Below are 14,031 nucleotides of genomic sequence, written 5' to 3'. Positions count from 1 at the left end.
GGCTCGAGGGTCCATCCTAGGCCCGAGTCTGGGCGCGGTCGAGTTCGAGACCGGTGGATCAAACTCGAGCTCAAAGACAGAGTGCAATGCCCGGAGATAGGAGTTCGAGGAATACCGGGGCCAAGTATGCTCGACCCCGAAATAGTACCGTTATGAATTCATACCAGAATGAGCTAGATTCCTGCCACGTCCCCAAGGTTACAGTGCAAATTTCGGAATAGGATTGTACTATTCCGTACTAGGCGATTAGATATCTGTACCAAGAATATTCCTTACTGTAAATAGAAATATGCCTTATTTAGGGTTCCTCTATTATATAAAGGGGACCTCAATCATTTGTAACATCATCTAATCATTGAGAAAAGAATATACTCTCTACTTTTTCGCCTACTGTTCATCAGAATTGTCCTTAGTTTTATTGTTCTTACTCTATTTTTCTTGCTTAATTGTTCTTATTGTTCTAAGCTCACCTCGAGGTCACTAAGCTCGAGGTCACCGCTGTTGGGTAGCACTGGTTTGATTCATTTGTCCTTTTCATTTCTACTTCATATTTCTTGATTATCAATTGGTATTGAACTAAATCACATATCTTTAAAACTACAAATCAAATTTAATTGTTACTCTTATTTTCAAGGTAAACAATGTAACTTGTAAGCCTCATAAGTTTTTAATACTTCTATGTCTAGAGTTAAGTGATAATGTTAGAGAACGATTCTTCTTGGAAGGCAAGCGATTAATTAATCCTTTTGAAAAGTACATGCTCCCAGCATCCATTGCCCTTTAATTCCGAATTAATATTGTTCGATTCTCGATGAAATAAATAATAAGGGGCGAAAATTATTTATACCTTTAACTTTGGTTTAAAAATTAAAAATTTCCTCAACTTGAAAAAATAAACATTCTTGCCCTCAAATGTCAATTAACTTTTTTAAGTGCTTATTTTACCCCCACATCATCAACCTTTTTCTCTCTCTTTTCTTGATATTTTTAAATATATGTAATAGGCTTACCTATAAAAAATATAAATATTATTTTCGAGACAAAAAAGAAAAGTCAGAATAGTAATAAAGTATATAAGTTAATAACATTAATAACGAAATTAATGACTATAATAAAAAAAATAGCATTCAAAACACTAATATATGTTTACACAAGTGAATATAAAAGAAAGTGAGAACTTTATAAACATATTTCAGTGCAAGATATAAAAAATAAAGGTAAACTTTTTAACAAACTCCTAAAACATTATTGTCTATATGATAGAGAATAAGAGAGAAGTAGAACTTAAATATACGCAGATACACCTATTTTTGTACTGATAATTCACTTAATATTAGTTCTCGAGATAGAATTTAGGATGATACTTATCCTATGTTACGTTTAGCTATAGGTATTAGTTAATTACGAAAATTTTACACTAAAATGATATGATTAGCTATCTCATATAGAAAGTGGGATATCTAATTGTCTAATCTCATGGAATATCGTAGAATATTTTACCATTGTACCAAACAATCTCTTACAAACCACCAACAACAACCCAATGGGATCCCACAAGTGAGGTCTGGGAAAGGTAATGTGTACGCAGACATTCGGCTCGAGATGAAAAATAGGAACAAGTAAATAATAACAACAAGATCAGAAAAATAATATCAACAATATAAGAACAAAGATAAACCAAAAAACACAATAACAATAACAATAACACGACAAGGTACCATAAAACAGTCTCTTACAAATGAACATATCACCTATATATGTACTATTGTGAAGCCCTTAGTTTCATAAGAATATATCTTTTGTGGTCGCCTTTGGCATTTTGAAAGAATATTGTTGTGACGTCATTCATGACGTAGGGCGGGGCAGCAGGGCAAATCAAAGAGAAGGACTAGCAGATATATTTAGGCTGGAAGAAGGGAGCGTACATCATACTTTATGCGGACCCTACATTAAGAGTTTATATATAAGGTATTCTATAAGTTCACATAGTAACATGATTTTAGACTCAAATAAATATGCGAAATCTGTTATTAGGCCAAAAACAAAAATACGTATCATGAATTTGGATAGTAATACTCGTTTCGAGCCCCAACTTTTCTTCTTCGAGTCCACACGCTGAGAATAAGGAATATAACAAATCTAATTTGATGGTAACGTATAACGAATAACGACGTTGGTTTAAACGTGCCTGCAGCTTCCTTATTTGATGATTGAATTTGATAGTAACAGTTCAATTCTGGTCCTTGGAATTACCTCATTCGTTGCGTCCACATTTGAAACACCTAAGAATGTGATGCTATAGAGTGCGCAGACGAAATTAGTATTTAAAGTTTATATGTTCGGAATTTTAATTTTTTTTAATTATTAAATTTTAAATTAATAATTTGTACGTATACAATGAATTACTTCAAATAAATACAGGATTCTATCAAAGTAGGGATTCCAACTGGCACACATATAAAAGTTTGAACATATACAATGTTTCTGATAAGTAAGAGCACTTAAGAGAATACTAACGCGCTTATCATCAGCTAATTTATTTTGAAGTGAGAGAACCACTGGGAAAATATGTATACAGAAAATAAAACGTGAGAGGATAATACAAACATTTAAAAAAACTACAAGTATTGACCACAAAGAAAACGAGTTTTTGTGGAGAGGTGATTAGTGCTGACTGCTGACCAAATTAAGTAAGCCTCTATGCCTAATCTTTGCACTTTTGCTTCTTTTAATATGGCTAACTGCTATAAAAAAATATATTTATTTACGTGCATCAAAATAAAAAAAATACATAACATGCATTTTTTTTATATAAGATCTATCGTATCAATTAACGATCATGACTAATTAATATGCATTTTAATATATTACTAACAATAATAAATAAACATGATTTAGTAACTACACTATATAGGTTCAAACAAATGTAAATTACATTATGTAATTGTAAACGCAGTACATATATATAACAAGAGGCGGAGCTAGAGAAGCAGATATGTGTTCGGACGAACTCATTAACTTTTGCTTAGACCTTGAATATATGTAAAGAAATTCATTAAATATTTCTAAATATTTTAATTATGAACCTGGTCAGAGGCAGAGCCATATGCACCCTAGGGGTGTCAATCTACACCCCTTTATCGGAAAATTATACTATGTAGCTGGGTAATCTTTTAAAAAAATGTATATATACGATATATTGACACCTCTTGACTTCTTGGTGAGTTTATTTTTTTTTTATATTATGATTCCCTTTAATAAAAAGTCTTGCTCCGCTACTGAACTTGATGATTGAACGGGCTATTGATTCACTGACAATTTTAGTATCCATAATCTTTAAATTCTGCCTCCACCTCGATATATAACCAATACAAATATATTCATTAACATTTGTATAGAATTAAATAAGTAATTTAAAAAGGTATATGTTGTACTTTTGTTACGAGCCTTTCGGAAGTATCTTATAATAAAATTTCTCGACAAATATATCTTGTTTGTACCATTGTCACGTAAGAGAAACGGATCAATAAAATAATTAGTAAAACATAAAGAAAAAGGGAGATAAGCAAAGCTGACGCAAAGAGCGAGTGTCATAATATGTACAATTAGGGGCGAAGTCGGTCAAACTTAGTAGTTTTGGATGAAACCTTGTGTTTGTCATAAATAATTCATTGAATATGTATAAATTTTTAATTAATTAAAATTGAATAATTTAAAAGGACTAAAATACTGAACCCCGTAAACTTTAAATCTTGACTCTGCCATAGTTAATATATCCATGATTCGGCGTTCACGGGATATGATATTCAATATAAATTTATTACTGCTCATACAGATTAGAACGACTGCTAATATCTGGCTATTTCTTGAAGACATATATATATATATAGACTGAAATTACCGGGTGACGGTGACCCCTCTCCCTATAACGTGCATCAGCCTCTAGTTAAAACAATATTCATGTAAAACCTAAAAGGAGTTTATGTGTTCCTAATAAAACAGGTAATTAAAGCAGCACGCGTAATTAAGAACTAACAGTCTCACGATGCATGCTAGCTCCTTTTTCTGCGAATACTAGGAATTAAAGACTTCTGCGTTGACCAAATTAAATTAAAATACAAATTAAAAGAAGAAAAAACATTACAAACTTGGAATTCCCTGCATGGTTTTTGACTAGAGAGTGCGTGGACTCCAATTTTTTTAAGGGGAATTTTAGTGTAACTGGTAAAGTTGACTATGAGGTCATGAGTTTCGGATCATAAAAATAACCTCTTGCAAAAATACAGAGTAAAACTACGTACAATAGATCCTTGTGGTTCGGTCCTCCCGAAGCCCGCGCATATTAGTTCATAAGGCCACCCTTTACTCCATTTTTTTTAATGATTTCCTGTCAATTTTTACTACGAATAAGATGAGATTACATTTGTTATTCCTTTTGGACTCCCATATTTGTGTTGACCTGTCAATTTTTACTGTAATTAAAATTTATATTTTTACTAGGAATAAGATGAGAGTAGATTTGTTCCCTTTAGACTCCATTTTTGTGTTATCATGTCAGTTTTTACTCTTATAAGTGAAATGTTATTATCCATATGCGAATTGAGTATTTAAATTTGATGAGTTCAAGTGTTCAACCTTTAGGTTTGTACATTGAATCACTTACAGCTTGTTTGGATGGTTGTTACGCATCGTTTCATAATGTATCGTATCGTACTGTATTGTATTGTACTGTATCGTTTAATAAATACAATGTTTGGATAGATTGTGTCGTTTGCCATCGTTTCATGATATCACGCACTAGTATTATGAAGAATAAACTTGCAATATTATAAAGAAAAATTATGATGCAAGGTAAAATTACTATATAAAAAGATAGGGTAAATGATAAAATAAAATAATTTAATAATAATAAAGGGCGATATTGAGAGAAAAAGATAAGGTAACGACGCGACCACACCAAATCGGTCGTTACATAAAGTGGCACATTTCGTCGTTATGTAACGACGGATTTAACAATACGATACAATAAAATTTAAGTAACAATCAAAACAAACATTGTATTTAAAGTAACAATACGATACAATACAATGTGTAACAACCATCCAAACAAACTGTTACACATTTGAGATTATGTCGTTTTAATTTAGTAGTTTCAAAATTTTAGTAATATTTAATGTGTATATCTATATTCGTGTAAAAAATACTAGATTCAGTTGAACTCGTTAACTCTATATTTTACATCCGCCAGGCCCCCTCGTTTCAGAAGCTGCTTCTTGTATCCCTTTCAAGTGTCATCGTCCAAATATGAACGGTTCACTTTTGTTAAAATAGAAATTTGAAATACTCCTAATTTTCGAAGTTATATATACACACACACAATACATATATTTTTTCGAGGTTACCGAGGGCCAGTTGTTTGACAAAAAAAAGGGTGTTAAACCTTTTAGTTAAACTAATTAATGATGAAATACAGGATGAAAGATAAATCTTAACTAAACATAATTAATTCTAAATTCAAAACATTGAATATCACAGTCGAAGGAGGCTAAGTTTATATATGATTTCTCAAGATAATTGACAGGCATCAAATGTAAATAATAAGCTTACATCTTTGATATGTTTATACCGTACTTGTAAGAGCAAAGAAGGAAAAGAGGGAAAATTGATAACTAAGAGATTTATCTTTGTTGATTCGATAATGATGATTATAAAAAGTTGTAGCCAAATCTGGGCTGGGGTTTGTTGTTGGTGATCTCCTCTTGTTCTCATCTTTGATACATTGCTCCCCTCTTCTCTAGAATTGGAATACCCCCTCTCATTCTGCCTTATCTCCCTTATATATACTATCAATTTTTCCTTTTACCCAATGGTTCTTAACCAGCTTACCCTCTCATGACTGTACTCTTCCTCGCGCGTCTAAACGTTAGGTTCTGCTATGTAAGCCTTCTGACGGCTCGATCTCGACGGCGACCGAGATATTCGTTGCCATTACGCCTCGTGAGTATGATTACGGCTTGGTCGACCCCTTATTGTTCCTCTTAAGGACAACCATCTTGTGGTTAAATTTTGACCCATAGATTGTCCTACCCAAAGAGTAGATTCGATTGAGTAGGCCCGTCTCTACTTGAACCTGAAACCTTTGATTAAAGATTAAGAATAAATAATATTTATCACTTGATCACGACCCTTAATGGTAAAGTCTAAAGTTTTTACTACTAGCTAGCATAAGGAGACACGGAGGACGAATAGGGGTCAAAGTAGGTCCCACAAAAAGAGCAAAAACATGCTGACATGTCAAATAATGTCCAAACTACGTGGCACCCAAAAGCAACATAGCTCAAACTTATACCCAGCTTCCACGACAGAACAAAATATATCCACGAGGTTTTAAAATCACACGTGGTCCTCTCATTCTACAAAACCCACCACCGCGTAGTCCAAAACACGGCCTGTTGACTCTCACTCTCTCACTCTTTTCACTCTCAAAACATACACTATATATAAGCCGCCAATTCCAAATTCTTGTCAAAAAAACCAAACGAGGACACAAAATCAAATATTCTTCAATCAAAAAATAACAAAAATCACAACATTCTTGTTTTTTTTATTGAAGAATTTAACAACAATGGTGAAACCCAACGGAAAAGATTCTTGTGAAAATTCACCATCTTCATCTTCTTCATCGTCAAAGTACAGAGGAGTACGTAAGAGGAAATGGGGGAAATGGGTTTCAGAAGTTAGACTGCCAAATAGCAGAGAAAGAATTTGGTTGGGTTCTTATGATACAGCAGAAAAAGCTGCGAGGGCTTTTGATGCAGCACTTTTTTGTTTGAGGGGTAAAACTGCAAATTTCAATTTTCCTGAAAATCCACCGGAAATACTTAACGGTAGGTCCATGACGCCGGCGGAAATTCAAGTGGCAGCGGCTCAATTCGCGAATTCGGATTCGGACCCCCGGGTTGGTAATTGGGTTAACCCGAGAGAGAATTCGGATCCTTCATCGTCATCGTCGGAAATGTTTTGTGCGGAGAGTCCGTCGGTTTCGGTTTCTAATGGATTAGCTGGGTTGGAAAGTGAAAAGACGGAAATGACCCTGGATAATGGATTTGTGGACATGTTTTCTTCAATGGGGACAACAAATGACATGTCCAATTTTGGAATATTTCCAGGTTTTGATGATTTATCAGGTGAATATTATGTGCCACCATTGCCTAATTTGGACAATACTGCTGAAGAGAATTATATGAATTATGATGGGTTCCATTTACAAGGATCTTCATTTCTTTGGAACTTTTGACGATTCAATTTTTTTGGGACTTAAAAGAAATGGTTAATATTATGGTAGGAAAAGAGAATAATTAGAATATTACGATTGTAACTTGTAGACAATTCTGGACATTTTTTAGCTGCTAGAATTGCTACAAATATATGTGATTCTATACTTAGGAGGATATACTCTTGTTAAATTTCATCTGGCTGCAAAAGTTTTGTTCCATGTAAGTTCCATGGGTTGTTATTCTAGGAAATGGAAAGTTATTTTATACGTAATTCTTTTACAAGACAAGCCAAAGAATGATTAACTATCAAGATCAACTCTCCAACAGATTTTCGATTTACGAGGACATGACGCTTCATATGAAGTTGTGGAGGTCGAACATTAGGGTTGTAAGTTAGGAGGTAGCTGAGTCTATGTCTACTCCATACCATTGTAAGGCTAGTCTGATAGGATTTTTGTCTTATACTGCTAGTGGTTAATGTTGTGTTCTCACTACTTTTCCGTTTTCATATGCCGGGTCTATTTACTGGTTATTGCTTTTGATTTTCATCTATTTTCTGGTTTTTATAATATTGTTATTTCTATTATTTATGTTGATGTTACTGATATATTGTCTTTTTTTGTCTTCTTGAGCCGAAGGCCTTTCGGAAACAATATCTCTCTACTTTCTCGAAGTAGGGGTAAGATCTGCGTACACACTACTCTCTCCATACCCTACTAGTGAGATTTTACTGGATCATTATTGTTGTCAACTCTCCAACAGATTAATTAATTCCTCGTGATTGGGAGAAATAAAAATAAGTCAACACCTATTACATAAGTCAAAAGAGCTATTCCCTCCGGTCCAAAATAAGTGATTTTTTAGTTGTTTTCACACAGATTAAGAAATTCACCTTTTAACATTAATTAACAATGAAATTGACCATATTGGCCTTTACTTTCTCTTCACATAAACACTCCTAACACATACTCCAATACTATTAACTCCAAGGGCAATGTAGGAAAAAAATAATTCATTCATTCTTGAAATCTGAAAAACTCACTTATTTTGGACCACAAAATAAGGCCAAAAAATCACTTATTTTGGACCGAAGGGAGTAGTACTCACCAACTAATGTTTTCATCTGGAATACTTATTAGCTAGAAAGAATGATATTGAAAACTTGAGGTCATTGTCCTAATGTTCAAAATATGGCAGTTTAACTGGCTGGGGATCTGCTCTAGTTAGGGGTAGGCATAAAATCCGAAAAATCGAATTCCGAATCGAACCGAATTAATTTGGTATTTCGGTTTCGGTTTTTTCGATATTTCGGTTTATTTCGGTACAAAAATTTCGGTATTTCGGTAATTCGATTCGGTATACGGTATTAGATTTTTGATATTTCGGTATTTCGACATTTCGGTATACCGAAATACCAATAACCTTAAGTGATTTCGAAATTTAATGTGGCAATCTCAATCATCTCATTCTAACAAAATGAAAAGAAACCTTCTAACCAGAGGTTATTTTTGTCTGATATGTGCAAAGTTTTGTCATGGCAATATCAATGGTCACAAGACCCACAAGTTTATGGTTGACAAGCAATTCAACTTCCACCTGTAAATTATTTGAGTTGGAAGTTGGTGTGGTTTCTCTTTTCTCCTCCTTTTAGCTAAAGGGTGGAGTTCTAGTGCATGTTGATGAGTAAGTTCTTTGTTGTACTTGCAGTGACAACTCCCCTGGTGTATGACATGATGCTTTTAATACATTCTTTAGTGAAACCAGTGCAGGGAAGCATGTCCCAAGAGCTATATTTGTCAATCTCAAACCCACTGCTATTGATGAGGTGAGAACTGGGACTTATCGCCAGCTTTTCCAGCCTGAGCAGCTCATTTCAGGAAAGGAAGATGTTGCAAATAATTTTGCCAGAGGGCATTATACATGTAGTTATTCTGGAGAAGTCATTCTAATAAAATGAAAAGGAACCTTAAGTGATTCGAAATTTAATGACTACTATTTGTAATTTTGAAATGTTCCAACAATGGTTAAGAATTATCCTCTATTATGTTTCAGCTGGGAGCTCTAGACAGTAAAGATTTAGTTTAAACCGAAACTATACCGAAACCGTACCGAACCAAAATAAGAAATATCGAACCGTACTGAAATATTTTAGTACGGTATTTAGTATACACAAGTGATAAATCGAATACCGAACCGAAATTTTTAAATACCGAACCGAAATACCGAATGCCCACCCCTAACTCTAGTAATACTTGCTCAAGTTTTTTCCAGTCGAGTCTTAGATTGTTGACACGTGCCCCTTTAAATATAAAGGGACAAGATTTGTTTTATTAAACTAGCATTTTAACCATGGTTCTTTTCTTCTCATTCATACTTCATTTGATGAAAAAATATAATTTGTTTGTCTTTGTCATTAAATATTGAAATTAGCTTCTTTGACAAGCGTGCAAGCGATCACAATATCTCAATGGAAGTTACGACTAACATTACTGCTTTTTAGATCAATAGTACTTGATGATAGAGCAAACCTGATGTTGCATGTAAAAAAAAAAGTAGAAAAACAAAAGAAAGAAAAAGAGAGAAGAAAAATGATAGGCGAAAGAATTCAGCTTTGAATTGTTTTTCTTATGATGTAAGCGCTTACGTAGACATTCTTATGATCTAAGCGGTTACGTCGGCATTCTTATAATCTAAGCGCTTACGTCGGCAGGGCATTCAAATGCCTATAAAAGGGGTCTGCATTTTCATTTGCAGATTATCCCCTCAACTTCTTCTTTCTCTTCAATTAATAAAGAGTTATTCTTTGTGTGGCCGTGGAGTAGGCAAAAATTGCCGAACCACGTAAATCTTATCTTGTGCAATTAATTGCACTTCTCTTTTAAATATTTTTTCCCTTATATTAGCCTGATACGCTTTCCAACAACTAGTATCAGAGCACAGACTGTGTAATTTCGATAAAAAAAGTACGGTATTGGTATATGCACTATTAACATAAATTTCTTTTGTGAAAAATGGCATTAGAAGAAGGGAAGGTTAAGATTGAAAAGTTCAATGGTAAAGTTTTCGAATTTCCGATAAATGCAAATAGAGGATTATTTGTACTACAAAAGATTACACTTACCTTTAACCGAGGTAAAACTAGATAATATGGCCAAAGCGGATTGGGATCTATTAGATCGCCAAGCTCTTTGTGTGATTTGTTTGATGCTAACACGAAATGTGGTGTTTAACATCATTAACAAGAAGACCACTGCATGCCTTATGAATCCGTTATCTAATATGTACTAGAAGCCATCTGCTTCAAAAATCTATTTGATGCGTCGATTGTTCAACTTACAGATGACAGAAGGTGGATCTGTCACAAAACATATCAATGAGTTTAATATAATATTAGTTGAGTTCTGTTAATATAACATTTGATGACGAAGTCACGACATTGATTCTACTATCATCTCTACCGGAGAGTTGGTCTGCAACGGTAATTGCAGCTAGCAGTTCATCGGGAAGTACCAAGTTCAAATTGAATGATATTATAGACTTGGTTCTAAGCGAAGATATTCGCCGAACAAAATCAAGTGATTCCCCATAATCTGCTTTTAATACCGAAAACAGGGGGAAGCACCCAAAGAGGACAAAGTCATGGTCGTGGCAGATCAAAGTCAAGGATAAGAGGGCAATCCAAAAATCGCAAGGACATTACTTGTTGGAATTGTGATAAAAAGGGTCACTACAGTAGTCAATGTAGAGAACCAAAGAAGAAGAAGGAAGAAAATTAAGCAAATATAATTGTTGAACAAGTTGGTGATGCACTAATTTATTATACAAGCAATCCTGTCGAATCTTGGATTCTGGACTCAGGTGCATCTTTTTACTCTACATCATGCAAAGAATTATTGCATAATTATATTGCTGGAAAATTCAGAAAAGTTTATCTGGCAGATGGAGAACCTCTGGACATTGTAGGAAAATGTGAAGTTCATATAAAGATTTCACAAAGCACATTATGGAAATTGAAAAATGTCCGACATGTTCCTGGCCTCAAGAAAAATCTGATATCTATGAGTCAGATTGATAGTAAAGGATATACAGCAACATTCGGTAACGGATCATGGAAGATAACCAAAGCAAATTTCGTTGTGGCACGAGGCTTCAAGAAGGGAACACTATATGCAACTGCAATACAGAGAGATACTATAGCAACAGTTGATCATGGTTGTGATACAACATTGTGGCACCGGAGGCTCGAGCATATAAGTGAGAAGGGAATGAAATTGTTGGCATCCAAAGAAAAGTTGCCAAACCTAAAACATGTTGAATTAGATTTGTGTGAAGATTACATTTACGGGAAATAAAAGAGATTTAGTTTTTCAAAGGCGGGAATGATGCCAAAAAAAGAGAAGCTGGAACTAGTACATACAGATGTGTGGGGACCCGCTCCTGTAACTTCTCTGGGAGGCTCACACTATTATGTCACCTTCATTGATGATTCCACAAGAAAGGTATGAGTTTATTTTCTGAAAAATAAATCTGATGTGTTTGTTACCTTTAAAAGACGGAAAGCTGAAGTTGAAAATCACACATGTCTAAAGTTAAAATGTCTGAAGTCTGATAATGGAGGAGAGTATGATAGTCAAGAGCTCAAAGCATTCTGCTCGGAGAATGGAATCAGAATAATCAAGACAGTTCCTCGAACACCGAAATAAAATGGCGTTGCTGAGAGGATGAACATAACCCTGAATGAACGAGCCAGAAGTATGAGAATACATTTTGGATTGCCCAAATATTTTTGGGATAGGGCTGGTAACATGATAACTTACCTCATAAACAGGGGACGCTCTGTACCACTGAATTTTGAAATCCCTGAGGAGGTATGGACAAGAAAGGAGGTAACTCTCTCACATCTTTAAATTATTATTTGTGTTGCTTATGTGTATGTAAACTTTAATGATAGAGATAAGCTTGATCTTAAGCCAAAACATATTTTTGTATTGGTTATGGTGATGATAATTTTAGTTGTCAATTTTGGGATGATCAAAATAGAAAGATCCTAAGACACATGAATGTCACATTTATTGAAAATGTGATGTACAAGGACAAGCTAAAAGTAGAACCAACCAGCACCAGAAAACAAACATGTGAAGTAGTTGAGTTAGAAAAAATCTCAGAAAATGAAGTGGTAGAAGGATTACAACTGATTCTGAAATTGAAGATGAAGAACCCGAAGCCGAATTTGGATCAGGACCAAAATCGAAAGCGGAGATAGAATCAGATGTAGAACCAAATCTGGAGTCAGAACTTGAATCAAATTCAGGATCAGTTACTCTTGAACCTACATTAAGGAGATCTAAAAGAGTCACGAATGCTCCAGACAGGTTAACTATCTCTCTCCACTATTTACTTCTGACTGATGTTGGAGAATCAGAGTATTTTGTTGAAGCAATGCAGGTGATAAACTCTGATAAGTGGAAGTTAGCCATGAAAAAAGAAATGAATTCTCTTCAAAAGAATAAAATATGGATACTTACAGAGTTACCAAAAGGAAAGAAGGCATTACAGAATAAGTGCGTGTATAGAGTCAAGGAAGAGCATGATGGTAAGAAGAGAAAGAAGAACTATTAGTAGTAAAAGGCTTTTAGCAGAAGTAAGGAAATTACTATACCGAGATCTTCTCTCCTGTAGTCAAATTAACAACTATCAAGTTGGTACTAAGTATCGTAGTTGCAGAAAATTTGCATTTGGAGTAGCTAGATATTATAACTTCTTTCTTGCACGGTGACCTTGAAGAAGACATCTACCACTGAAGCAGAGTACATGGCAATCTCAGAAGTTGGAAAAGGGATGATTTGGCTCAAGAATTTTCTTAAAGAGCTAGGTAAAGAGCATGACAATTGTGAGCTTTTCAGCCACAGCAGAGTGCAATTCATCTTGCCAAGAATCCAGTATTTCATGCAAGATCAAAGCACATCCAATTGAGGTATCATCACATCCGAGAGTTGATAAGTGAATGAACTATTTTCCTGCAGAAGATACCAGGATCAAAAAACTCGTCAAACATGTTGACCAAAGTTGTCGGTGTTGACAAACAGAGGTTGTGCACTTCCTCAGTTAGCCTTCAAGAGATAGCGTGAAGGTGCCACCAGAGAATAGCAAATCTTTTTTTTAAATTTCTTTTTTGATGTAACATAGGTTTGAGGGGGAGATAGATAGGAGCTAATATGTTGTTGGATGTGAAAGAAAGAAAAGTAGACAAAACAAAAGAAAGAAAAAGAGAAGAAAAATAATAGACGGAAGAATTTATCTTTGAATTCTTTTTCTTATGATGTAAGAGTTTACGTCATCATTCTTATGATCTAAGCACTTACGTCGGCATTCTTAGATCTAAGCGCTTACGTTGGCAGGACATTTAAATACCTATAAAAGGGGTGTGCATTTTCATTTGCAGATTATCCCCTCAATTTCTTCTTTCTCTTCAATTAATAAAGAACTATTTTTTTGTAACTGTGGAGTAGACAAAAATTACCGAACCACGTAAATCTTATCTTGTCTTGTACAATTTATTATTTTTCTTTTTTAAATATTTTTTCCTTCCTATTAGCTCGACAAGCTTCCCAACCCTTGAAACACGATGGACAAGAACAAGCTTTTCTTTATAATTTGAAAGACAATTGATATTCTGTTCAGATTGTACTATTTAGCTTTCAGTCCTCTATAACCTACTAGTATCACTTGTGCCATAATTAAAGCACATAGACTA

The 14,031-nt window shown here is 34.4% G+C and overlaps 2 protein-coding genes across 2 annotated transcripts; both read left to right on the top strand.

Annotated features, from left to right (window-relative positions):
- The first annotated feature begins 6,533 nt into the window (after window positions 1–6,533).
- Window positions 6,534–7,548, top strand: LOC104212324 (ethylene-responsive transcription factor ERF017). Its single transcript, XM_009761544.2, has one exon. It carries the CDS (start codon window positions 6,626–6,628, stop codon window positions 7,295–7,297), a length of 672 nt encoding a protein of 223 aa, XP_009759846.1. The 5' UTR covers window positions 6,534–6,625; the 3' UTR covers window positions 7,298–7,548.
- A 2,740-nt stretch (window positions 7,549–10,288) lies between these two features.
- LOC138870285 (uncharacterized) lies at window positions 10,289–12,896 on the top strand. Its single transcript, XM_070148079.1, has 3 exons — window positions 10,289–10,331; window positions 11,136–11,489; window positions 12,487–12,896. Exons 1-3 carry the CDS (start codon window positions 10,289–10,291, stop codon window positions 12,894–12,896), a joined length of 807 nt encoding a protein of 268 aa, XP_070004180.1.
- The last annotated feature ends 1,135 nt before the right edge of the window (window positions 12,897–14,031 follow it).

The sequence above is a fragment of the Nicotiana sylvestris genome, chromosome 6 (assembly GCF_000393655.2).
Source record: "Nicotiana sylvestris chromosome 6, ASM39365v2, whole genome shotgun sequence".
Taxonomy (NCBI): domain Eukaryota; kingdom Viridiplantae; phylum Streptophyta; class Magnoliopsida; order Solanales; family Solanaceae; genus Nicotiana; species Nicotiana sylvestris.
Note: the sequence above shows the minus strand (reverse complement) of the source record. Positions and strands in the feature narration are given on the sequence as shown.